At 39.7% G+C, this 24,466-nt stretch overlaps 1 protein-coding gene across 6 annotated transcripts in view; it reads right to left on the bottom strand.

Annotated features, from left to right (window-relative positions):
- The window catches only part of ANO4 (anoctamin 4), a 337,100-nt gene that overhangs the window by 224,917 nt on the left and 87,717 nt on the right, over positions 1-24,466 (bottom strand). For all 6 annotated transcript variants that reach the window (XM_055096039.3, XM_055096038.3, XM_034934336.4 and 3 more), the window contains one exon: positions 4,975-5,169. In XM_055096039.3, the coding sequence (XP_054952014.1) occupies positions 4,975-5,029 (55 nt within the window). In that variant the 5' untranslated portion in view covers positions 5,030-5,169. The remainder of the gene's footprint in view (positions 1-4,974; positions 5,170-24,466) is intronic.

Here is a 24,466-nt window from a genome sequence, read left to right as displayed (position 1 = left end):
TCAAATCCACCTTCAGACCATTCTTCTTCCCTCTTCCCCAAAAACCTTCAGCCTTGAACCTCAAGTTGTTATACTACATCATCTTCTACCCTTTATCTTTGTACTCTCCTGCTACCTGCCAGATCATGTTCCCTTATTTCTCAATAAAGTTAATGCCTGGCTTATCATTCTTCCCAAAACTACTCAATTCTTGACTCAATCATTTTCACATCTTGGCCTCTCAGTCCCTAGGAATTTTTTCATTCAATGATCTTGCCTTCTACCCTTTATAGTCCCTTATTTTGTACCTTGGCCTAAACCTTGTCATTACCAGTAACAGCATCTTGTGTTGATATTACTATAATAAAATTAAATAAATGTTATTAAGATATGTGCCACAATATTAGTGCCACACATTCCATTCTCTTACCACCTCTCTTATCCTTCCAGATCCTCCTTCTATTACCCTAACCCCCACACTTTTTTGAACCCTCTGGGAATTTCAACCAATTGATCTTACCAACTTTTCACTGTACCTCCTTCCCTTGATGTCTTGCACCCTCTTTACCAAATCACAAAATGAATCACTATCATCACTCCCTTCCATGCACCTTTGATTCCCTTTCTCTCTTTCCTACTTCCTTTGCAAAACCACACTGCTGTTCAAATCCAACTCACCACCAACTGTATGTCTTTACTCATGTAGCTACACAAAATTAAAAACTACACAATGATGATAACTAGTCCTACTTTAGTTTCATGACTATGAATCTCAAATCCCTTTTAATGTGAGTTGGCAAACATATTTCCCCTCTGCATATCTTTCTTTCTCTCTCTCTTTCTCCCTGTGGCTCCATTCTCATTCTCAGAGATGACCTTGCTTCTCACATTAAAGATAAAGCTGACAACACAGGAAAAGAACTTATTAGACCCTCAGCACACCTGCCAATATCTACATACGCCTCCTTCCCACCAGTTATCACAGATAAACTATCCATGGTCCTATTGTGCATAGCTCTCATCCTCTCACTGATGCCCACATCACAAATTCTCCCCTCTCTTGAACACCATAAATTATCTGCTGGAGAGCTGCTATTTTTAAAAGAAACTCTTGACCTTACTTCTCCTCCAGCTGCTGCCCTATTTCTTCACTACACTTCATAGCAAAACTGCTCAAAAAAGTTGCCTATATTCAGAGCATCTAATTTATATCCTCTCATCTCCCTTAAATCCACTTCAATCAGGGTTTCATCCCCACCACTCCACTAAAACGGCTCTTATCAAAATCACCATTGACCTCCACTTTACTAAAATCGACTAATTCTCAGTCCTCATCTTATTTGACTTTCAATAACATTTAGCCTAGAAAACCATTCTTCTCTTCTTGATAAACTTTTGTAATTTCTGAGATGTGGCACTTCTGGGTTTTCTCCATCTTTGCTGGTGGTTCTTTCTTGGCCTTCTTTGCTCGTGGTTCATGTCCTCTTTGACCCTTTATTATTGGAGTGTCCCAGATCTCAGCCCTTGATGCTCTCCCTTCTCCATTTATACTTCTTCCCTTGGTCATCTCTTTCAATCTCATTTCTTTAAATAGCACTTATATGTCAACAACTATTAGTTTTATATCTCTTTCACAGACCAATCATCTTTCAAACTCCAGACATGGAGGTCAAACTACCACCCACAAGATCTTGCCAGCTCTCAATATTATCACATCTATAATCAAACTTCTGAACTCAGCCCCACCTTTGCCCTCAAACCCACCAAATCTGCTTCTCTTGCAGCCTTCTCCATCTCAGCTGATTTCACTCAGGCCAAAAAAACTTTTCAGTCATCCTTTGCTCTTCTTTCTCTTTTACCCTACATCCAATCCATTAGGATATTTTGTTGGCCCAGCTTTAAAATATATCCAGACTCTAAATTCTCACCATCACTTCTGCCGTTCCTAGTCAGAGCTACCATCATTTCTCCACTGGATCATTCTGGAGGCCTCCGATCTGACCTTTCTCCTTTTATCCTCTCCTCCTATAATCTATTCTCCCCATAGTCTATATTACATCCTGTTAAAATATAAATCAAATTATGGAATTCTTCTGCTCAAAACCCTGTAAGAGCTTCCTTTCACATAGGGCTCAAAGTCCTTACAATGGCCTATAAGGTCCTGCCCGATCTAGTCCCTACAACCTCACTGAGATGATTCCCCACCTCACTCACTCCACTCCAAGTTGAGGAGCCTCCATACTATTCTTCAAATTGCCAGACCCACTCTTACCCTACAACCTGTCCACTAACTGTCCCTCTGCTGGAATGAAGTTGCTCAGACATCCACATGGCTGTCTCAGAAACTTCTAGTCAGTGATTACACATCTTCATGACTCAGCCTACCCTGATCACCATGTTTAATATTGCAACATGCTACCCTCTTCCCCTTTTTCTTTTATCCATAATACTTATCCTTTCCCTAAACACTATATATTATATATAGCTTACATATAACTATAATATAGATTATACAGTTGGTCTCTTTAATATATTTATTTATTATCTCTTGCAGCTACTATGTAAACTCCCCAAGGGCAGGGACTTTTGTCTGCTTTGTTTACTGGTGTATATCAGGTACTTGTTGAAAGAAAGGCAGGCAGAAAAATTCAGAAGCTATTGTAGTAGTCTAAAACACAGCTAATGAAGGTTTTGTTCGGTCCTGCCCCACAAATATTTATTGGGAGTACAAAGATAAATAATCCAGAATCCCTGCCCTTAAAGACCTTTCAGTGGACAGATAGACAAGTAATTTCAACATGTTCAAGGATAACAGAGCAAAACCAGGGCATCCTGGGAAGAAAGAACAGCAGGAGCAAAGGTTGGGAGGCATGAAACAGCATCACATATTTAGAGAAGTGAAAGCACATTGATATACTCAGATGTGATGGTCTATTTGATGAGCCAACTTGGCAAGGCTACAGTCTCCAGTTATTCAATGAACACTAATCTAGTGCTGCAATGAAGGTGTTTTGTAGATGCAATTAAAGTTCATAGTCAGTTGACTTTATGTAAAGGAGATTCTCCTTGATAATCTAGGTCAGTTGAAAAGCCTTAAAAGCAGAGCTGAAGCTTTTAAGAGCTGTGTCCAAGAGTTCCAGCCTGCCCTTGCAGATAGCCTGACCTATGAATTCAGACTTGCCTAGCCATCTCCCACAATGAAAGCCAATTCTTTGTAATTAGTCTCTAGTACATACTTTCTACTGGTTTTGCTTTTCTGATTGAACCTTGATTGATGCACTATAGTAATAAAGCTTAAGGAAAAAGAGGGCAAAAAATGAAGGGTGAAAGCAGTAGAGGCCAGATCACAAAAGGCATTTGTTTTTAACATGCTAAGAAGTTTGAACTGGACCCTGTAATTGGTAGAACAAGCACAGTAACTGATTAGGGGTACAGATGAATCATTCTGGATTTGGTATGTACTGGGAAAGGAGGCAAGAGGAGGAAAGAGATGCTGGAGTGGGAGAAACCAGGAAAGTTACATGAGAGAGAAATAAGAGAAGAACCCTAAGATTGTCATGGAAGCCAAGGGAACAGTGTTTGGGAAACAAGTGGGTTGTCCACCTTAGTCTGGTGCATCAGGAAAGTCTGGCAAGCATCCACTACATTGTGATAAAAGGAGGTCACTGAGGGCCTCAAAAACAGCCAGAATGGAATGGAGGAGCTAGAAACCAGATTGTGTTGGTTGCTCTCGACAGAACAGAGCAATCAAAAGTAAATTATTATTTTCAGAAGTTTGGCTTGGAAGGGAGGAGGAAAAAGTGGCAGAAGAGGGAAAAGGGTACAGTGTTAAATGATCAGAATGGTAGAAGCTTGAGCCTTTTCATAGACTGAAGGTAAACAGCTAGCAGTGTGGATGGGTGAAAGAGATGAAAACAAGAGGACACATTCTCCTGAGGAAGCTTCAGAAGAGGTGAGAGGTGACCATGGCTAAAGGACACGGGTAAGAGCTTGGTCAAAGACAGTGGGAGGCCCCTCATCTTCTGAAAACTGGAGGAAAGTGGGGAATGATGCGTAAAGAGCAATACATTTGAAGAGAGAGGATAAGGGACCTCCAGTAATTCATGCCCAACGGCCCTGGTGTTTCTTGATGGGTTAGGAAACAAGGTTACATGCTAAGAGAGAGAAGATGGTGTGACATGAGTAGAGATGGAGGCTGGCTTCAGTAGCATTTGTGTGGTCATCCACTAGGACATTACAGAGAGGAATCAGGATTGGGTGAGAGTTATTCTAAATGACTTATGAATTCTTTCGCAATTTGATGTTTCTATAAAGTCACTTTGCAGGAACATTGCCTTGGTCACTGATATTTCCTTGAACCCAAAACAATGCCTAGCATGTAGCTGGCACTCAATAAATATTTGTTCAATGAATGAATGAATACTTAAATGAGCTTTTCCCCCAAATAAGCACATAAGATGTTTTTACTTCATTTAATGTAGAATCATTTTAATATTTTAAAGAGATCACAGATGCTTCCCAGAAGACTAAAAACAATATAATATAATGACTCCAGTCTTCTCTCCTGATCTCAGGAGGATGTGGGCAAGCCAAGACAGATAACCTAGGTTTCAAAGTGGGTGTTTTTTGGCTTGAAATTTTTTCCTGACCAATCTTAGAGCAAATTATCAGGAAAATGACCAAATCTCTATTTTGTTTTATTATATAATGAGCTTTCCTGAACCGAGCAAGAGTTTATGCACTCTGATTTTCATTTAGATTCTACCAGTGTGCACATAGCCTCAACCTTCTCTGAACCACCAAGCTCTCTCCCCTCTTATTTGTCTTGGTGATATTTACCATTGACTGAGGTGAGCAGAAGGGGAAATAAAACAAGACTCCTAACAAAAGCAAGCTTAGCTGAAAGTATGGCATATTTACACAATAAAAATATAATGCAGACTGTGGTCAGGTTGCTACTGAAATGGGTCCCCGTTGAACTTCCCCATGCATCACCTGGGTGGAAGACTTTGGTTTTTCCATTAGTGATTCCAGAAGAGCTCGCCTCCATTTTTATTGACCTTCTGCCTGGTGGGAGTGAGGAATGCCTGACCACAGGCAGGCGACGACGTGACGCTGGGCGGCTTGCCACACTTCGCCGTTGATGGATTTGCAAACGCTTTTCAGCCCCATGAATAGATAAACTTAAACCTGGAATGAGAAATGGCACCATCAGACTGAAGAAGTCACTTCAGAATGGCTAAAAGGCTGTTACGCTCTCATATGAAGTCCAGAGAACAGAAGCAACCATGTTTCAAATTCTTAAGGTATGCATCACTCAAAAGTAGACATTCTTAGTTACCAAGATAAGACTTTTATAAATCAGGATCCAATCAGTCAAATCTGAAAATTCTTATAAAAATTCTTTCCAAAATGCTGGGAAAATGTGCACATATTTGACATGCTGTTGTCAAAGCAGTAGGGCTTAGGAACTACTGTTGGGGTATCTGGAATTTCAATAAAAATCAAGAACTTTCTCCACAAGATTCACAGATAGGCCAAAGTTGTTGGCTAAACTCACATTTACACTCTTGATAACCTTAGAATTATATGCATCTTGAGAACTATTTTATTTGGAAATATTTCAAACATACCAAAAGCAAAACGAATAGTATAATGAACTCCATGTACTCATCAACCAGTGTCAACAAATATCAAGATTTTTCCAATTTTTTTTCATCGATCCCACTCCCTTTGTTGTTGATTTGCTTTTTAGATGCTGGAGTATTTAAAGCAAATTCCAGACATCATGTCAATCTCCTCAAAAGTAGTACTGATTACATCAGCTTATATAGATTACATCATTAATATGGACTCCATCTACTGATGCATATCAACTGTATAAAGAAAGGCTGAGTTCGATGTGTATTTTTTAAAACACTCATTGATCACCATTGGAGGTTCCTAAGATACCAATTAGTTACTCAGAAGATTAATAAATGGAATAAAGCAAGCATTTATCCTGCCTTTCCTTTACTAGCCATTTTTTATTAGTTGATGAGGGAAAATTCTTCACTACAGAAGAATTCTTGCTAAGAAACACCAATAAGAAAGAGAATTAAAAATTATTTTGGATTTTTTGGTTTTTTGTCCCTGTGATAGTTTGCTGAGAATGATGGTTTCCAGCTTCATCCATGTCCCTACAAAGGACATGAACTCATCCTTTTTTATGGCTGCATAGTATTCCGTGGTGTATATGTGCCACATTTTCTTAATCCAGTCTATCATTGACAGACAGAAAAAACCAAACACTGCATGTTCTCACTCATAGGTGGGAATTGAACAATGAGAACACTTGAACACAGGAAGGGGAACATCACACACTGGGGCCTGTCATGGGGTGGGGGGAGGGGGAAGGGATAGCATTAGGAGATACCTAATGTAAATGACGAGTTAATGAGTGCAGCACACCAACATGGCACATGTATACATATGTAACAAACCTGCACGTTGTGCACATGTACCCTAGAACTCAAAGTATAATAAAAATAAATAAATAAATAAGTAAATAAAAAGAGAAAGAAGGAGGGAGGGTGGGAGAGGGAGAGAGAGAGAAGGAAGTAGAGAGAAAAGAAAGGAGGGAAGGAGAGAAAGACAGAGAGAAAGGCTGGAAGTAGGCTGGATGTTACTATTCCTGACACCTGTAATATTAGTATTTCTGGGCTTGAAATTCTTTTTTATGCAAATCCTTCTTTCTTTCTGAGTGAGAACTGTACTTTTTAATAAAAATTGTGTAACTGTAAGGATTACATTAGATAGTACATGTGAAACATTCAGAAAAGTAGCCGCAGGTATGTCTTAAGTATTGGAATCAGAGTGCATACGTTTGAATCATAACCTCTTCCTTTACTGGCCAGGTATTTCTAGGCAAGTTCATTAGCCTCTGAGTCTCAGGTTTCTTTATATGTAAATGGGATATAAAACAGTATCTACCTTATAATGTTGTTGTATGCACTAAAATGGATATTGAAACATAAAAAAAATGGAAAGTAAAAAAAATTATTTTAAAGCTACAATAAGAAGTCTACTAAAAACCCAGAAACAGGGAAAATAACAAGTCTGCTAAGAGGTAAACTGCAAAATCACCAATCATAGGTCATGTCAAAGGTAAGAAGGGTCACCTTAAATTTTCCCAGGGGAAAAAGAGGATATGACCTGGGCCAATTTGTAAACTCTAGCAAATCTTAAGGAAGGATGACTCAAATCAGATCAGGGCTTGTTAAGCCAGGAAATCATTAAAACAAACTGTAACAAATATAGGCAGCACTCATCTAAGAAACAGACTAAGTTCAAGAATTCCAGTTGCACCGCCAGACAGTCCTGACATACGGTTTTACTCTCCTTTATCCATTTAACTGCCCTCATTCCAACAGTGCTCACCAGATAACCTATGGATTAGGATTGGGCTTCCAGTACAGGAAGAGAGTTTTCACACTAGTGTTCCTGTCTACCTGGCAGCTAGGGTTCTCAGTGTGAGCTAACAGATGGACATCCTGGGCTTTCACACATCTACCTCCACATGAATTGCTTGGTATGAGTCTGCCCCCAAGATGTTGTTTCTAAGCCCACAATGCTCACAATGCTGTGAGCCTAAGCCTTGGTGTCAGGAGATTCACCCAGGTTAGGACTGTCAGGCTGGGTGGCCCCTTGGGAGATAGGCTGGCAGGCTGCCCCCAGGCACTCTGATGCTCAGGTGCCTAGGCAAGTATGAGCCTTCTACTCCCAGAGGTCTCTCTCTATAAGTAGGACAGACACCACAGCATCAACCACACATGCATCATCCACATCATGGTGGAGTGGTTTTCTTCCACTCCACCATGCTCTGTGCCACTGGTGCATGTTCCCTGTTTCCACGGAGGTACAAACTGAACCATCTGTAGACCCATCAAGACTCCAGAAGAATGCAAACAGCTTTGTGGATGACAGATGAAGGGAAGGGGAGAGACATTTTAAGTCAACATCAGATGATACATGCACTCTCAGTCTGCAAATATGAAATAGACTGCTCTCCTGAAAAAATTTCTTCTTTTCCTTTTTGCAGAGGCTTATTGGGCTGAGGGGAACAGGATTCTGACTCAGCACAGCACTTTTAGCTTTTATATAACTTTTCTGAAGGAAGCACAAAATGACGTAAATGAGAATAGAAATTGTATCATGGAAATAAACGGCATGTTTTTTTAAATATATAACTTGAAATTGTGTTTTTAAAATATAATAATGTAGATCATAGCAAAAAATTTTAAAAATAAAAAATAATTCAAGAATATTACGAGAAGATAGGTATGAGGAAAGTGGGTATGTTACATGGAAATTTGGAAGGAATCTTTCATGCCTGAGAAAAATCCATGTTCTTCCTCTAGGAATTAAGGGTCCTCAAAGTACAGATAAAGGGCCTAGCCTAAAAGAGCTCTCCTCACACAAGGGCTAAGTCAATGGGAGAAAGAGAGATTTGTAAATAAATAGCTAGTATGCAAGATAGAAAATATACTCTGGGCATTTGAAAATGTTAACATTTATAGAACATTCTGAAGTCACATCTTTAGAAATGAATTGTCAGCCAATAAATTACATCATCCAATTTGTTCTTAGTCTAAAAAAAATTGTTGACACTATCTATTAAATGTCAGGCACCACACTCGATATTGATCATTATCCCATTAATGTATCATCACAACCATAAGAGCCTGAGAATTGGTATCTATGTTTTACAAATGGAAAATCTGAGGCTCGAGAAGTTACTTGACCAAGGTCACACAACAAAGTGATTAACTGATATTTTAACCTTGCCTTTTTCCACTATACCATGCAGTCTAATGGATTCAATACCAATATAAACACTCATTGTTTTAAGCCTGCAGTGGTTCTGAATAGTAACTTAACAGAAAGCTATCCTGGGTGGGGGATAGATTGGAAGCCCAGAATGTTGAGAGTCCTTTGGCCTAAGCTCTTAAAGACCCATCTGTTTCTCCCCTCTCCCATGCTTGGCCCATGGCATCATCCAGGCTGAAATGTCCTCCTGATTCTTGATCAGCTGTCAAAGACCTTAGTAAGAACTATCTAGAGCTGTACCTTCCCCTTGACACATTTCAGTTCCTCTGACCCACTCCAGTCTCTAGTCTTGCAATTAGCCCTTATCATGTAATGCCCTTGAACTCTCATTCATCTGCCAGTACATGGATGGTCCATTTCTCAAACGTTCAAGAGTCTCTAATGACAAAGGTCATATTGTGCAGTTTTCTGATTCCTTCTTCATCTCTGAACAAAGTACTTTCCATAGGGCAGCTGTGGGGCGATGATCCCCCTTCAGTCCCTTTTCCCTCTGCACTTGGCACGCTACATGGTGCAGACACCTTGGGCACAGACGGCACAGTGCCAAAAGCCAGTCAAGGAAATAACACTGAGCATGCTTCACTGTGCAGCAAATTTTTCATTTAGTGCTTCCTGTTTTATTGTATCCTCACTGTCTTTCCTAGGCTCCCTGAGGTCAGAAATTTAGCTGCCTCCCTCAGCCTCATCAGATAGCCTCCTCTCCAACTCAGCTGAGAAGATGGGGTCCAGGTGATGTAAAGTTCCTAATCTTCCTCCTTTCAACCTCAAATAATCATTACAAAAATACCTTTTCCTCTTGAGACACATCGTCTACCTTACTTGATAAAAGACCCAAAGTCAGAACCTTGGGAAACACACACCTTGGGGGATAAGGTGAGGTTAGTACAAAGTAGTGGCTAAAATGTGGATCCTGTAGCCAGAATTCTGGGCTCAAATCTTGGCCACACCATTTACTACCTATGTTACTTAATGCATTTATTTAAATTTTTGCCTCAGTTTTTTCAACTGTAAAATGGGGTAACAATAATTCATACCTGATAGGGTTTTGTGAGAATTGAGTTTATATCTGCAGAGTGCTTATGGCAATGTCCAGCATAATGGGTGCTCAGTACAAGTTAGCTGCCATCATTAGCTTCTACCATATCAATGATTCTCCTCAATCTTCATTTTTACCCATTAGGCTCTAGCGTTTATACCATTGCCTCTGCTCATCTGTTTTTAAACTCTTGCTTTGGCTTTCGTTTTCATGACACTTAAGCTTCTTGCTACCTCTCCTTACTTTTTTAAACTCTTTCTGTTCCTGTTCCCAAAAGTGGGTATATTAGTTCCCAAAGCCCAATTTAACAAATTACCACAACCAGGATGGGTTCAAACAGGATTTTATCATCTCACAGTTCTGAAGGCCAGGTATCTCTCACCACGGTTTCGGCAGGGCTTTGTGTCACTGCTGTATGTTCCCTGTTTCCACAGAAGTGCAAGCTGAACACCTGTAGGCCAATCAAGACTCCAGAAAGGTAGACAGAAGCTCTGGGGAGAATCCATTCCTTGCCTCCTTCAGCTTCTCATGGGCGCCAGCATTCCTTGGTGTTCCTCGCCTTGTGACAACATCACTCCAATCTCTATCTCTGTGATTATATCACCTTCTCAGTGTTTGTGTCTAATCTCCCTCTGCCTCTCTCTTATAAGGACGCTGGTTGTGACATTTAGGGATCACCTGGATAATTGAGGATAATCTCCCTATCTCAAGATCCCTAACTAAATCACATATGCAAAGACTCTTTTCAAACAAGGTAACACTTGCAGGTTCTGGGAATTAGAATGTGGACAGATATTTGGGAGCCATTATCAGCCCACCACAGTGGGCATTTTCCAAAGTTTTGATTTTGGCCTTTTCTTCTCTCCATCCTGTCCATCCTTGGGGATGTTATGCACTCCATATCTCCATCTGTAATCTCTGTGTGATCAGCTCCCCATGTCATGCCTCCCACTTTACTTTGTCTCCTAAACATCAAGCCTATGTTTCCTGCTTGGTCTGAGTTTTCTCTCGAGACACTTGATGAGTATATGGGAACACAATAAATGATTAATATTTTAATAAATAAAAATCAAAGGCCAGGCACAGTGGCTCACGCCTATAATCCCAGCACTTTGGGAGGCCAAGGCGGGTGGATCATCTGAGGTCAGGAGTTTGAGACCGGCCTGGCCAACATGGTGAAACCCCATCTCTGCTAAAAATACAAAAATTAGCTGGGCATGGTGGTGGGTGCCTGTCATCCCAACTACTCGGGAGACTGAGACAGGAGAATCGCTTGAACCCAAGAGGCGGAGGTTTCAGTGAGCTGAGATAGCACCACTGCACTCCAGCCTGGGCAACAAAGAGCAAAACTCTGTCTCAAAAAAAAAAAAAAAAAAAAAAATCAAAGCTCAGATTTTCTTTAAGGCTCTCAAATATTTTCTTTACTCCTCAAAAATCCTACCGAAAAAGTGAAAAATTTTTCTGAATAACATAAAATTCTTAGGTGTTCTTTCTCTCTGGCCCACTTCCAAGGCGCACTATTTCTGGCTTCACTGCACAGTTAGCAGTGTGCCTATGTAAAAATGATTTGCTTTCATCCAAATGTCATTTCTGTGATTCAGAAGGACTCTATGCCACAGGAACATTTGTCGTTCTGTCAATGTTTTACAACTCATAGCAATGCTGTCTATGTGTTGCATTACTCTTCTTGTCATTTCTTAGGTAAATTACTTTTCAAAACACTGAAAAACTATGTTTTGAATGTCACCACCACACACAAAACATAAGACTCATCTATTCTTAATTAAAAAAAAAAACCTGTAGAAGGGAATATTTATTTCTAGTTTCCTCTTTAACTGCAAAGTGGAGGGTAAATCCAGTGCTTCACCTTCCTGGAACATTGACCAGAAGGAAGGTGGGAACTCTCTTGGTTACTCTCAGGTCTGAATTTACTTTTCCAAACTTTCTGGAGCTTTTCTAATATCCTCTCTTATTTGACTCAAAGGACACTTGACAAAATGTTTATAAAATAGACTGATACCCTCCCACATCCAAGGGAGGAAAAAGCTCAAACACATAGGTATACATGCGGAAGAGGAAGCACCTCATGTGTCATTAGCTTAGGTATGTTCCCATGAGAGGGGGCAGAATTTGTGCTATCTTAGTTAAGTGAGCTCAGGTGGACCCACAGAAAACAGGTTTGGAGGGGCTTTGAGCATCAGAATTGGTGGGTAACTGAAAGTACGTGCATTTCTGAGAGTGGTATGAGTTCTAACCCACGTAGGACCGCCCCGCTCCCCCCCACCGCCGAACCCAGAGACCTGAAGATAGGTTGTTGCTTAGTCTCAGTAGGGCTGATGAGAGGATTTGCTACCGCCCAACCATCCTCCACTACACCAGGTCCTTGGCCCTGTCATGCCTCCTTTTATTTCTCTTTTCACTTAGTGTCAGGCTATTTGACAGATAAGCATCAGCATGTCACAAAAATCTGGCAGTACCAACACATCAAAGCCAGGAAGAACTTTCTGCCAAGGTGCTGTCCTTTGTAATTCTGTTACAATTATGTCTAAAGCCACGTTAACTGAGCGTTTAAGCGCATTGAAAAGAAACCAACATGCTAAGGACTAGATATAATATTTTCTAGATCTAACCTTTGGCTCAATATCTATATGAAGAATTTATAGATCAGAAAGGGTAAGAGCCTGTAAGAATGTTTGACCAGCGTTACTTAAATTCAAATAAAGTGCTGCAGTTAGATTATTGGTGCTTTCTCTCCTTCAAATCCTCCTTTAGATTCTTTACAGGCTTTTTGTAACTTATTTCTTTCCTGTTGCTGAGGCTGAGTGAGAATCTCCCTTTTAATCCCCCTGCGACCGAATTCTATCAGGACTTCATTTCAGGAAACCACAGTGGCAGAGTAGATTATTGCCTCTGATTCGTAATTCATAACTTCTCTCTGCCATGTGACTTGTTAGTACTTCCCAATAGAGAGAGAAGGTATATTCCCTGCTCCATTGGTTTTGGACTTGGCCATCATGACTTGCTTTAGCCAAAGGGATGTTAGCAAACAGATGAAAGCAGTAATGTGCTTGTGTGGTTTAGGCTTGGTCTCTTTTGCTTCTGCTATTATCATAAAAAGCACATGTCCCGACTAGCCATGGGTCCCAGAAGGAGACACTAAGAACAAACTCAAACCTGATCTGCAACCTGGACCAAGCCTTACTCAAACCAGCAAATATCAGGCAAACAACAGCTGCCTGAAAAAACCCTGAACAAAAAGACAAATGTTTCTGGGTGTGAACCACTGAGATTCGGGTTTGTTGGTTCATAGAAAAAACTTGATGAACACAGCTCCAATAATGGTCTCCATAAGGTGAAAATGAAACAGTGCTGGTGCTTACAGTTTGGTCCTAAGTAGTGAGCTCATGAAAAAAAAAAATCCTCCTTCTTGCCTGAAATGCTCTTTCATAGCCCTAATCCAATATATTCTCCTAAGATCAGCTCATTCACCACCCTTCTGAAGAAACCCCATTATTCCCAACCCCTAACTCTACCAAGCATCCCCAGAACCCTCAGCTCACATGTCCCTCCCCTGCACTCTGTTAGCACCTGGTACATAACTACACCAAGACCTACCCACCTGCACTGTAATTGTCTATATATATGTCCCCTGAATGCAGGGCCAGGACTGTGTCTTATTTCATGCCTATCACAATGCCTAGCTCACAGTAGACATTAATGTAAATAGTTCTAGAAAGAAACGGAGGGTGCCGGGTGTGGCAGGGAGCCAGCAGGACAGGTATCAAACAAAGTACAGACAGCCCTCCTTATCTGCAGGTCCCATGTCTGTGGAATAAACCAACCTCGGATAGAAAATATTCAGAAAAAAAAAAACTACAATTAAAACAATAATAAAGGAAAATAAATTTTAAAATACAGTATAACAACTATTTACATATCATTTACATTGTACTGGGTATTATAAGTCATCTAGAGATTATTTAAAGTATATGGAAGGATGCACATAGGTAATATGTAAATACTTTGCCATTTCATGTAAGGGACTTGAACATTTTGGTATCTGGGGAAGAGAGGGAGGTGGTTATCCAGGAACTAATCTTTCTAGGGATACCTAAGGAAGACTACAGGTAACTAAACTCAAATATTTTCAAATGCCAGACTTCTGTTACACTGATTTTGTCTGGAGAGTGTTCAGTCCCTGGGAGATTAGCTAAGACCTTGGAAGAGGGGGTGAGTAAGGGGAAGTGGTCATTGAAGACAACCTTGAATAGCTTAGCCTTCCCACTCTCCTTTCCTCAACCCTACTAGCCCATCTACAGTGAAAACAACCTGAGATTTTTTTTTTAATTCATAAAGAGTGATTTAAAACTCTTTAAATGTTGTAGTATATAGCCAAAGGAGATGAAAGTAGTATGTCCAACAGCTATCAGTACTCCTGTGGTCACTGCAACTTTAGACACAATAGCCAAAACACAGCCATAATATGGAATCTAAGTATCTATCAATGGAAAAATTGACAAAGAAAATGTGTGGTGGATATATTCAAAGACATTCTATTCACCCTTAAAAAGAAAAACAAGGAAAATCCTGTCATTTGCAATAATATGGATGAACCTGGAGGACATTAAGTAAAATAAGCCAGGCACAGGAAGACAAACTCCCCATGATCTCAGTTATTTGCAGAATTTTGAACTCATAAGTAGCAGAGAGTAGAATGGCGGTTACCAAAAGCTGGGGGGTGGAGCTCAGTTGTGGAGATGTTGGTCAAAGGATACAACAGGAGAAATAAGTTCTCGGGATCTATTATACAAAATAGTGGGTATACTTAATAATCATGTATTGTATTCTTAAAAATCACTAACAGAGTAATTTTAAGCGTTCTCACCATAAAAACTGACAAGTATGTGATATAACATATGTATTAATTGCATTGATTTAGCTATCCCACAATGTATACACATTTCAAAACTTTATGTTATAAATGATAAACATATACAATTTTTATTTGTTAATTGAAAATAAGTACATAAATAAAATATTAAAATAAAAATAAATCTTAAAAAATAATGTAGATGTCATTGTGTAATTAATTGCAAATTAAAACAACAATGAGATACCACTCCACATCTATTAGAATAGTGAAAATCAAAAACACCAACAACATCAAATGATGGCAAGAATACAGTGCGACAGGAACCTTCATTCACTGCTGGTGGAAATACAAAATGGTATGGCCACTTTGGAAGACAGTTTGGCAGTTTCTCACAAAACTCAACTTACTCTCACCATACAATCCAGCAATCATGCTCCTTGGTATTTACCCAAGTGAGATGAAAACTTATGTTCCCACAGAAACCTGCGCATGAATGTTTACAGCAGTTTTATTCATAATTGCCAAAACTTGGAAACAACCAAGATGTCCTTCAGTAGGTAAATTGACAAATAAACTGTGATACATTCAGACAATGGAATATTATTAAGCATTAAAACAAAACAAACTGTCAAGCCATGAAAAGACATGTGGGAACCTTAACTGTCCATTTACTTACCTTAAATGTTCAAGAACCATTACTAAGTGAAAGAAGCCAGTCTGAAAAGGCTATATATTACTTAGTTCCAACTACATAGCACTCTAGAAAAGGCAAAACTATGGAGACAGTAAAAAGATCAGTGGTTGCCACGAGGAAAGAAGAAAGGAGGGAGAAATAGGCAGAGCACAAGGGATTTTTAGGGCAATAAAACTACTCTGTTTAATGCTATAATGGTGCATACATATTGTAATAAATTTGTCAAAACCCACAGAATGTACAACACCAACAGTGAACGCTAATACACACTATGGACTCTGGGTGATGATGTGTCAATATAGGTTCATCAATTGTAATAATTGTACCACTCTGGTGTGGGAAGGTCATAATAGAGGAGACTATGCACATGTAGGGGCAGGAGATACACAAGGAATGTCTGTATTTTGCAGTCAATTTTGCTGTGAACCTAAAACTGCTCTAAAAAATACAGGCTATTAAAAAAGATGCTCTTCACTGCTGGTAACATAAGAAAATGGGGGCTCTCAGACATGGCTATCTCACCATTCTCAATCAGATCATTTGACAAAACTAAAAATTTCATACCCATATAAGGTTTCTCTCACAGATATTTAATATATTTCAAATTGCAACTAAATGTTATTTCTTACTACTTAAAAATAGGATCATCTCTTTGGACCCAATAATTCTACTTCTAGGAAGTTATCTCAAGAAAATGATAAGACATACTAAACAGTTACATAAGAAAATGTTCCATTCAAAATTTTTATTAAATAGGGAAGCAATAGAGAGATGGACTTTTGTGTTGAATGGATATTTGTGCATATTCTGGGTCTATCTTGTAGTAGCTGTGGAACTTCTGATGAGTTATGATTGAGTTACTATGTGAGCTTCAATTTCCTCTTTTACAAAATGGGAGTTTAAATTCATACTTCAAATATTCATAATAAGGGCTAAAAAAAGTATATGTTTTCACACAGCATGGTGCCTGACATACTCAATAAATAGTACTTAGTATCATAATTATAATTAATACTGACATAACTATAATAATTATGATTATAGTAATATTAGAAACTAGAAAAATAACTGTTAATAGGGCAATAGTTAAATATATTATGGTCCACTGATAGGTTAGAATGCCACCTAGCAAACATGTTGGTGAAAAATGGACTTATGATATGAAAAATTCATTTATTCTTCAAATTAATTTATTCTTCCATTTATTTATTCAGTCAGTCCTTATTGTCTTTCTCATTTGAACACTGATTTATGAGGATATAGAACATTAAGTGTTGAACTAGTTTACATCCCACCAACAGTGTAAAAGTGTTCCTATTTCTCCACATCCTCTCCAGCACCTGTTGTTTCCTGACTTTTTAATGATTGCCATTCTAACTGGTGTGAGATGGTATCTCATTGTGGTTTTGATTTGCATTTCTCTGATGGCCAGTGATGATGAGCATTTTTTCATGTGTCTGTTGGCTGCATAAATGTCTTCTTTTGAGAAGTGTCTGCTCATATCCTTTGCCCACTATTTGATGGGGTTGTTTTTTTCTTGTAAATTTGTTTGAGTTCATTGTAGATTCTGGATATTAGCCCTTTGTCAGATGAGTAGTAAACTAGTTCAACCATTGTGGAAGTCAGTGTGGCGATTCCTCACGGATCTAGAACTAGAAATACCATTTGACCCAGCCATCCCATTACTGGGTATATACCCAAAGGACTATAAATCATGCTGCTATAAAGACACATGCACACGTATGTTTACTGCGGCACTATTCACAATAGCAAAGACTTGGAACCAACCCAAATGTCCAACCATGATAGACTGGATTAAGAAAATGTGGCACATATACACCATGGAATACTATGCAGCCATAAAAAATGATGAGTTCATGTCCTTTGTAGGGACATGGATGAAATTGGAAATCATCATTCACAGTAAACTATCGCAAGGACAAAAAACCAAACACCACATATTCTCACTCATAGGTGGGAATTGAACACTGAGAACACATGGACACAGGAAGGGGAACATCACACTCTGGGGACTGTTGTGGGGTGGGGGGAGGGGGGAGGGATAGCATTAGGAGATATACCTAATGCTAAATGACGAGTTAATGGGTGCAGCACACCAGCATGGCACATGCATACATATGTAACAAACCTGCACATTGTGCACATGTACCCTAAAACTTGAAGTATAATAATAATAATAATAATAATGAGACTACCTATAAAAAGAAAAAAAAGAACATTAAGTGTTAAGGCTGAAAGGGACGAATTTCCAAGGTGTTCATTTCCCCCAGTCTGGGCCTCGTTTTCCTCATTTGTAAACTGAAAGGCTGGAGATGGTCCCTGTGCTGGTGACGTTTTGTGGGCCTCCACCTACTTCAAATCCATTCTCCACCTGTTCTGTGTCCTGGGAAGGTGACTCCTTCATCACCTGGGCTCCCTCACAGGCCTCCAGTTGGCCTCAGCCAATGGAGGCACAAGAAGGAGCTAAAGGTTGGGAGGAAAAACAGGCTGAGTTACTTCTTCCCTGCTCCCTTCCTGTGTCAATACTTGTGAGGGCCCTAGCCATTTGGAAAGCCCTCTGCAAGGTCTACTCCTATTGGGTAGCCCCTTTCCCAGGGCTCCTGCTCTTGCGCGGCTCCAATATTGCCCTTGCCTCTTGAGGCATGTTTTATAAAGGCTCCTCACCCTTGCTAGACCCTGGGTGCTTCACCATCTCTTGGCAATTTCCATAACCCAGCCACTCCTTTGTAACATCTTTATTAAAATCTGTTTGTTTGTTGGAATTCTGATTCCTAACTGAACCCTCACTGTGAGAGTCTTGAAAATCCACCCCTTTCCATTTTAACACTTAATGTTTCTACATCCTATAAATCAACTGGAACATACTGAAAACCTCCTTGTAAGGTTCTCAAATACATCACATTTGCTACCGTTTACTTTTATTTCCCAAGATTTTCTCATTTTGTGTCAATTTGGGTCATCTTTTTTTCCCTCCCTGCTCTGAATGCCAATCTAAATCCTGAATTTCTCACTTTGTCTCGCCCTGTGATACTTAATTTATCTTAAACCTTTACATTCTCACTCAGGGAAATACTTAGGAAGCAGATATTTATTTCCTGTCACCTCACAAAAGTTTAATGGTTTTCCTTGTGTTCTGTGGACTTAGGCACAATGTAGCCCCCCCTTGACCTCCCACAGCTAGACATAAACTCTATATCATCACAACAGGAAATTCTCCCAAGTGATATTTAAGGATGAACTAGATAGAAGTAGGCAATTGTAAGTTTATAGTTTAAAAGTAATACCTTGGGGAAAAGGTTCTTTCTGAGATCTTCAATTATTTATTGACTTATTCATTTAATAAATATTTGTCAAGAGCTTTCTCTGTGCCAAACACTGAGGATTCAGAAATTAAAAGACAGAGTCCTTGCACTCATGAGCTCACTGTCTGACAGAGGCATTCCCCAGTACTAAAGCAGCAAAGGCAAGGACAGTTAATGCACTTCGCAGGAGGACATGACATCAATACTTCTTGGGTTTTAGAAAGAAAAAAAAAAAAGAAAGAAACCCAAGGTCATTTGGTTTCTCCTTTAGGAGCAAGAGAGGAATCTCTGGTTTTCCTAAAACAAATTTAACTATTTGGCATTTTTCATAAGAGAGTAGCATGGTCAAATATTATCATACCCTAGGCAGTCAACAAAAATAGCTGAGTAGGAACTAGATATCTACCTCACATGGTGAAACCCATGCATAATGAAAAAGTATACTCTGCAATCCTAAATTTCAGTGGACCACTTATTAAATGAGATCACCAAGTGAGCTGCTTAAATGGCTTAGGAATATTATTTCTTAAGATCCTTGGACTCAATTTTGCAGCTTATCTTGGCAGTCAAAAAAGTGCTTCTCGAAGTGAAACATGAAATGGTTTACTACCAGAAACATAAAATGATAAGCACTAACCCCCTAAAGGGAACACTGCTTTATATAAGATTTCGGTCACTTAGCCAAGTGAGCAAAATGTAGTTTAAAAAATTTTTTTACAGGCAATCTATTGTCCCCAACAACTACTAAGCCCTACCCCTGCTAGGCCCAAGGATAGAAACGAGGATGAAAAAGGCAGAATCTATGTCTACAAGAGGAGATCGTTCTTGCCAGGAAAAAAGTTGTGCAGAAGTGACTCTAACAGAAGGAGACGTCAAAGATGCACAAGGTAGACTATGTAATCTCTGAGGGGAGAAAGGGGTCAGCATGTTTTTTTCTGTAAAGAGCCAGAGCATAATTTATTTTGGGCTTTGTGGGCCATATGGTCTCTGTTGCAGCTACTCAACTCTGCTATTGTAGACCCAAAAGCAGCCACAGACAATACATAAACGAATGAGTGTGACTGAGTTCTAATAAAACTTATAAAACTAAGCAATAGGCTGGATTTGGCCTGTGGGCTGTAGTTTGCTGACCTCTGACTTACACGGTTCAGGGAAAGGCTACCAGGGAAGGCTTCACAAAGAGAGTGGTGGGTATTGTCACTAAGCCTCATTGCTGGGTAGATTTCTCATAGGCAGAGATGGAGGAGAAGAGCACGCCCCCCATGGTGAAGGTTCAGGTATGAAAGAACAAGGCTCATTCATGAAAGGAAAAGATGTCCTGTTTCAAGCATGTTTAAGATGCGTGAGCAGTGACTGGTTGTTGAGACTGAAAGCAACAATCTTCACAACATACTTTTGTATGAAATTTTTAAATTTTTAGGGAATTCCTGAAGAAAACTCACTTATATGCTACACTGGATGTAGTCTCCATGCTAAGACAGCGGGGAATCACTTAAGATGCTGGAGCAAGGTGGAAGGGAGGGGCGGGTCTGGGGGTGGGGGTTGCATAATCAGAGCAAAGGTTTAAGAATACTGTTCTACTTCAACTGGGGCAACAAATCAGGGTAACGGTCATAGAAGCCTGGATCAGAGCAGTGGAAGTGAGGACACAAATAGATTAAAAGATAGTTTGAAAGTAGATTCTTTAGTATTTGATAACTTTTTTGATGTTTAGTGGTAAATGAGAGGGAAAGAATAAAAATTGACTTCGGATCTAAAGACAGTAATAGAAAGAAGAACACGGATGGAATATTTCGGTAGGCAAGATGTTAAGTTCAGCTTTGTGGCTCCCCTGGGACATCCAAACAAAAATGTTCACCTAGTACTGCCAGAAATAAAGGTATAGAGCTTGGAAATGCGTCGAGCTGGAGTTCTTTGCCTAGGGATGAATGCTAAAGCTTTGAGAGAGGCTGCAACTTCTGAAGAAAATACAAGAAATCACAGATAAAATCTTGAGGGAATTTCTACCAGCAACCAAAAGGAGAGTAACCAAATTCACAGCAACAATGGTTAGCATGTATTGATGGTTTACTATGTCTCAGGCATTGTTCTAAGAGTGATGAATATATTAATTCATGTAATCACCACATCAATCATATGTAGTCCAGGCACATTCTTTATCCTCCTTTTACAGATGAGAAAACTGAGTTACAGAGATATTGCATAACTTACCAAAGGTCATGTTTATGAGGCACAGCCTAGCTTTGAACCCAGGCAGCCTGGCCAGCAATACTGCTCTCAGCAGAAGAAGGTCCACTGGACTGCATGCTAAAGGAAGGTCAGAGAAATTGAGAACTGAGAAGAACAAGGTTTAAAGTGGACTGAGATAAAAATGGGTGTCAGGACACAAGAAGCTGAAACATAAGAAGATGGGCTGGTAAACAGAGGAAGCGGCGACAGTGAATCCAATACACTGAATGTCGGTTGTGTGGTAGACAGAATGATGGCTCTGCTAAAATGCCCAACTCTTCATCTCTGGAACCTGTGAATATGTCACCTTACATGGGACTAACAGGGACTTTGCAGATTTGATTAAGGACTTTGAAATGGAGGGGTTATCCTGGGATATCCAAAAGGAAGGGGGGCAATCTAATCACATAAGACCTCAAAAACAGAGAACCTTTGGTGGCTTGGATCAGAGAGACATTATGTTGCTGGCTTCAAACATGAAAGAGGGACCATGAGTCTAGGGATGTGGCAGCCCTAGGAGCTGGAAAAGGCACCGAGGCTGGGTATGGTGGCTCATGCCTGTAATCCCAGTATTCTGGGAGGCCAAGGCGGGCGGATCACCTGAGGTCAGGAGTTCAAGACCAGCCTGGACAACATGGTGAAACCCCACCTCTACTACAAATATTAAAATTAGCTGGGCATGGTTGCGCATGCCTGTAATCCCAACTACTCGGGGGGCTGAGGCGGGAGAATTGCTTGAATGCGGGAGGCAAAGATTACAGTGAGCTGAGATCGCACCACTGCACTCCAGCCTGGGTGATAGAGCGAGATTCCATCCCAAAAAACAAAGGCCATAAAACAGATTCTCCCCTAGAGTCTCCAGAAAGACAGAAGGAACACAGCCCAGCTAATACCTTGATTTTGGCCCAGTGAGACCTGCACCAGACATCTAACTCACGGAAATGTAAGATAAACTGGTGACATTTTAAGGCACTGAGTGTGTGGTAATTTGTTACAGAAGCAATAAAAAACTAATACAGGTCCCCACCTCTCCTTAATCTAATCAATATTCTCAAAAATGCCCCTGGTCCATCAGCTTAACCCAGGTTACAGCCACTGATAGGCCTTCCCCAAAGTCAGCACAGCCTCCAAGGCAGTGGTCATGGGGGGCCCTGTGGAGGAGGGAGACTGTGAAGCTGGCCCCGTCTGAATTTCCTTAACCGATATTTAATTTCCTTAACTGACCATAAGACAAATGTTAATTCAGAGAAGCCTAAAAATTTATCAAAACTTCACAATGCAAGCCACTAATTATCTACTGACTACAGTTCTATGCTAACAATGGTGCAATTAGATCTTCAGCCATATAATGTGCCTCTATAGACAGTTGGTTTAACAAATGTTTGAAAAACAGAAACAACATGACATTAAATTGCATGAACTTTGAAATGTAACTTTTTAATCAAATCTACAATGATTAATTCATAGAACCCATATATGTTATGTGATTTGAGTTATAAAGCTGATCTTGACTAATTTCAGCACTGACTTAATTACATTTCTGATATGGTTAATAATTAATGAAAATCCCTCTAGAGGACAACCGTTGTATTTTAAGGCCCATTTGAAATGCCTTAAAATATTTAAAAATTGTGTTCCATTTTCCCCATTTAAAATAATTTACCCCCTACTTATTTAGCAAAAGGATTTGAGATAGCTCAAAACAAGGCACATATCCACGTTTTCATTCTATATGATCTTTTTTAAAAGTTGTTTTGTCAACATTGCTTCCTACTGCTGAAAGTCTGTCCTTAAAGTCAAATTTCAATATATTGAGTCAAGTAGCAGATAGTAATGTGAATAGTGTAAGCCTACACTATCACATTTTGCCAGTACCTAATTTAGTAAATGTGGAACAGCAAGATCAGGTCTCATTAAAAATGAGGAGGGAAGGAAAAAATAAACATGTCATTACTATTGCTTTTATGTACCTACAAGAGGCCACTTATCCCAAAACTCATTGGCATTAAATACTTTATCAGTAGGCTATCTCTCTCTTAGATTAGAGGTCAGTAAGCAATGGCTTCTGGGCCATCTGGCCTACCATCTGTTTTTGTAAATAAAGTTTTATTGAAACACGGATACATTTGTTTACTATCATCTATGGCTGCTTTTGCACTTTAACAGAGTTAAACAGTCATGACAGAGACCTTATGGCCCTTAAGGCTGAAAATATTTACTATCTGATCTTTAAAGAAGTTCTCCTACTTCACTCTTAGATCAATAGGTGCTAAGGTGTTTGGAAAACATTGCTCATATAATTGGAGCTACTGAAGTAAACTCTCTCTCAAATGTTTTACGGACTGTATTTGCTGTTTGAAATTTTAGAGCTTACTGGCCTGAAATTCATAGACTTTTGTACTTACCTCCTCTTGTTTTATTTTACAAGACATGGCAAAATACTTGTGTAGCAGCTTGGCTTTTCCATAAACGAATGTGGTAGTTAGGAGCACAATAGGGAATCAACAAAGAGCATAAACAGAGCTCCAGCTGGGTGCGGTGGCTCACACCTGTAATCCCAGCAATTTGGGAGGCCAAGACGGACAGATCACCTGAGGTCAGGAGTTCAAGACCAGCCTGGCCAACATGGAGAAACCTCGTCTCTACTAAAAAATACAAAACTTAGCCGGGCACAGTGGTGGGTGCCTGTAATCCTAGCTACTCAGGAGGCTGAGGAAGGGAGAACTGCTTGAACCCGGGAGGCAGAGGTTGCAGAGAGCCAAGATCATGCCACTGCACTCCAGCCTGGGGAACAGAGAGAGACTCTGTCTCAAAAACAAACAAACAAAAAAACAAAAAACAAACAAAAAAAACAGAGTTCCAGAAGACTGCCAAAGGCTCACATCATCTAGTGGGTGGAGCTATAATCATCTTACATCATTCATGGACACAAAACTGAACTGGATGTAGGGTAATAATAGCTCATACTGAGATATCATCGTTAAAAATATGAACTCAGGAGCCAGACTGCAAGAGTTCAAGTCCTGCCTCCACTACTACCAACTATGTGTTTTTAATTAACCTCTAGACGTCTCAGTTTTCTTATCTACGAAATAGAGATGATGATATCATCTACCTCATAGGATAGAACAGATTTGGGCATATAGCAAAGGCCATAAAAGATGCTGGTTATTCACAATTATGTATTAACAGTGTTATTATTGAGAAACGTTAATGGTTCAGAGTGTAGGCTCTGAAATTGGCCTATGTAGCTCGACAAGTATTCTGGTTCCACCCCGTTCAAGTTGTGTGACTTGGGACAAGTACGTAACTTGATCTAATTATGAGATTAATAGTAACATTTACCCCACGGGGTTGGTTTGAAGATTCCATGAGTTAATACATTTACTAATGCCTAGCACAGAGTAACAATAAGTAACTCAATAAACATTAGATATTTTTAATATTATCTGTATTGGTATTAT

The sequence above is a fragment of the Pan paniscus genome, chromosome 10 (genome assembly GCF_029289425.2).
Source record: "Pan paniscus chromosome 10, NHGRI_mPanPan1-v2.0_pri, whole genome shotgun sequence".
Classification (NCBI taxonomy): Eukaryota; Metazoa; Chordata; class Mammalia; order Primates; family Hominidae; genus Pan; species Pan paniscus.
The sequence above is the reverse complement of the archived record's forward strand: the minus strand, read 5'-3'. Positions and strand labels throughout refer to the sequence as shown.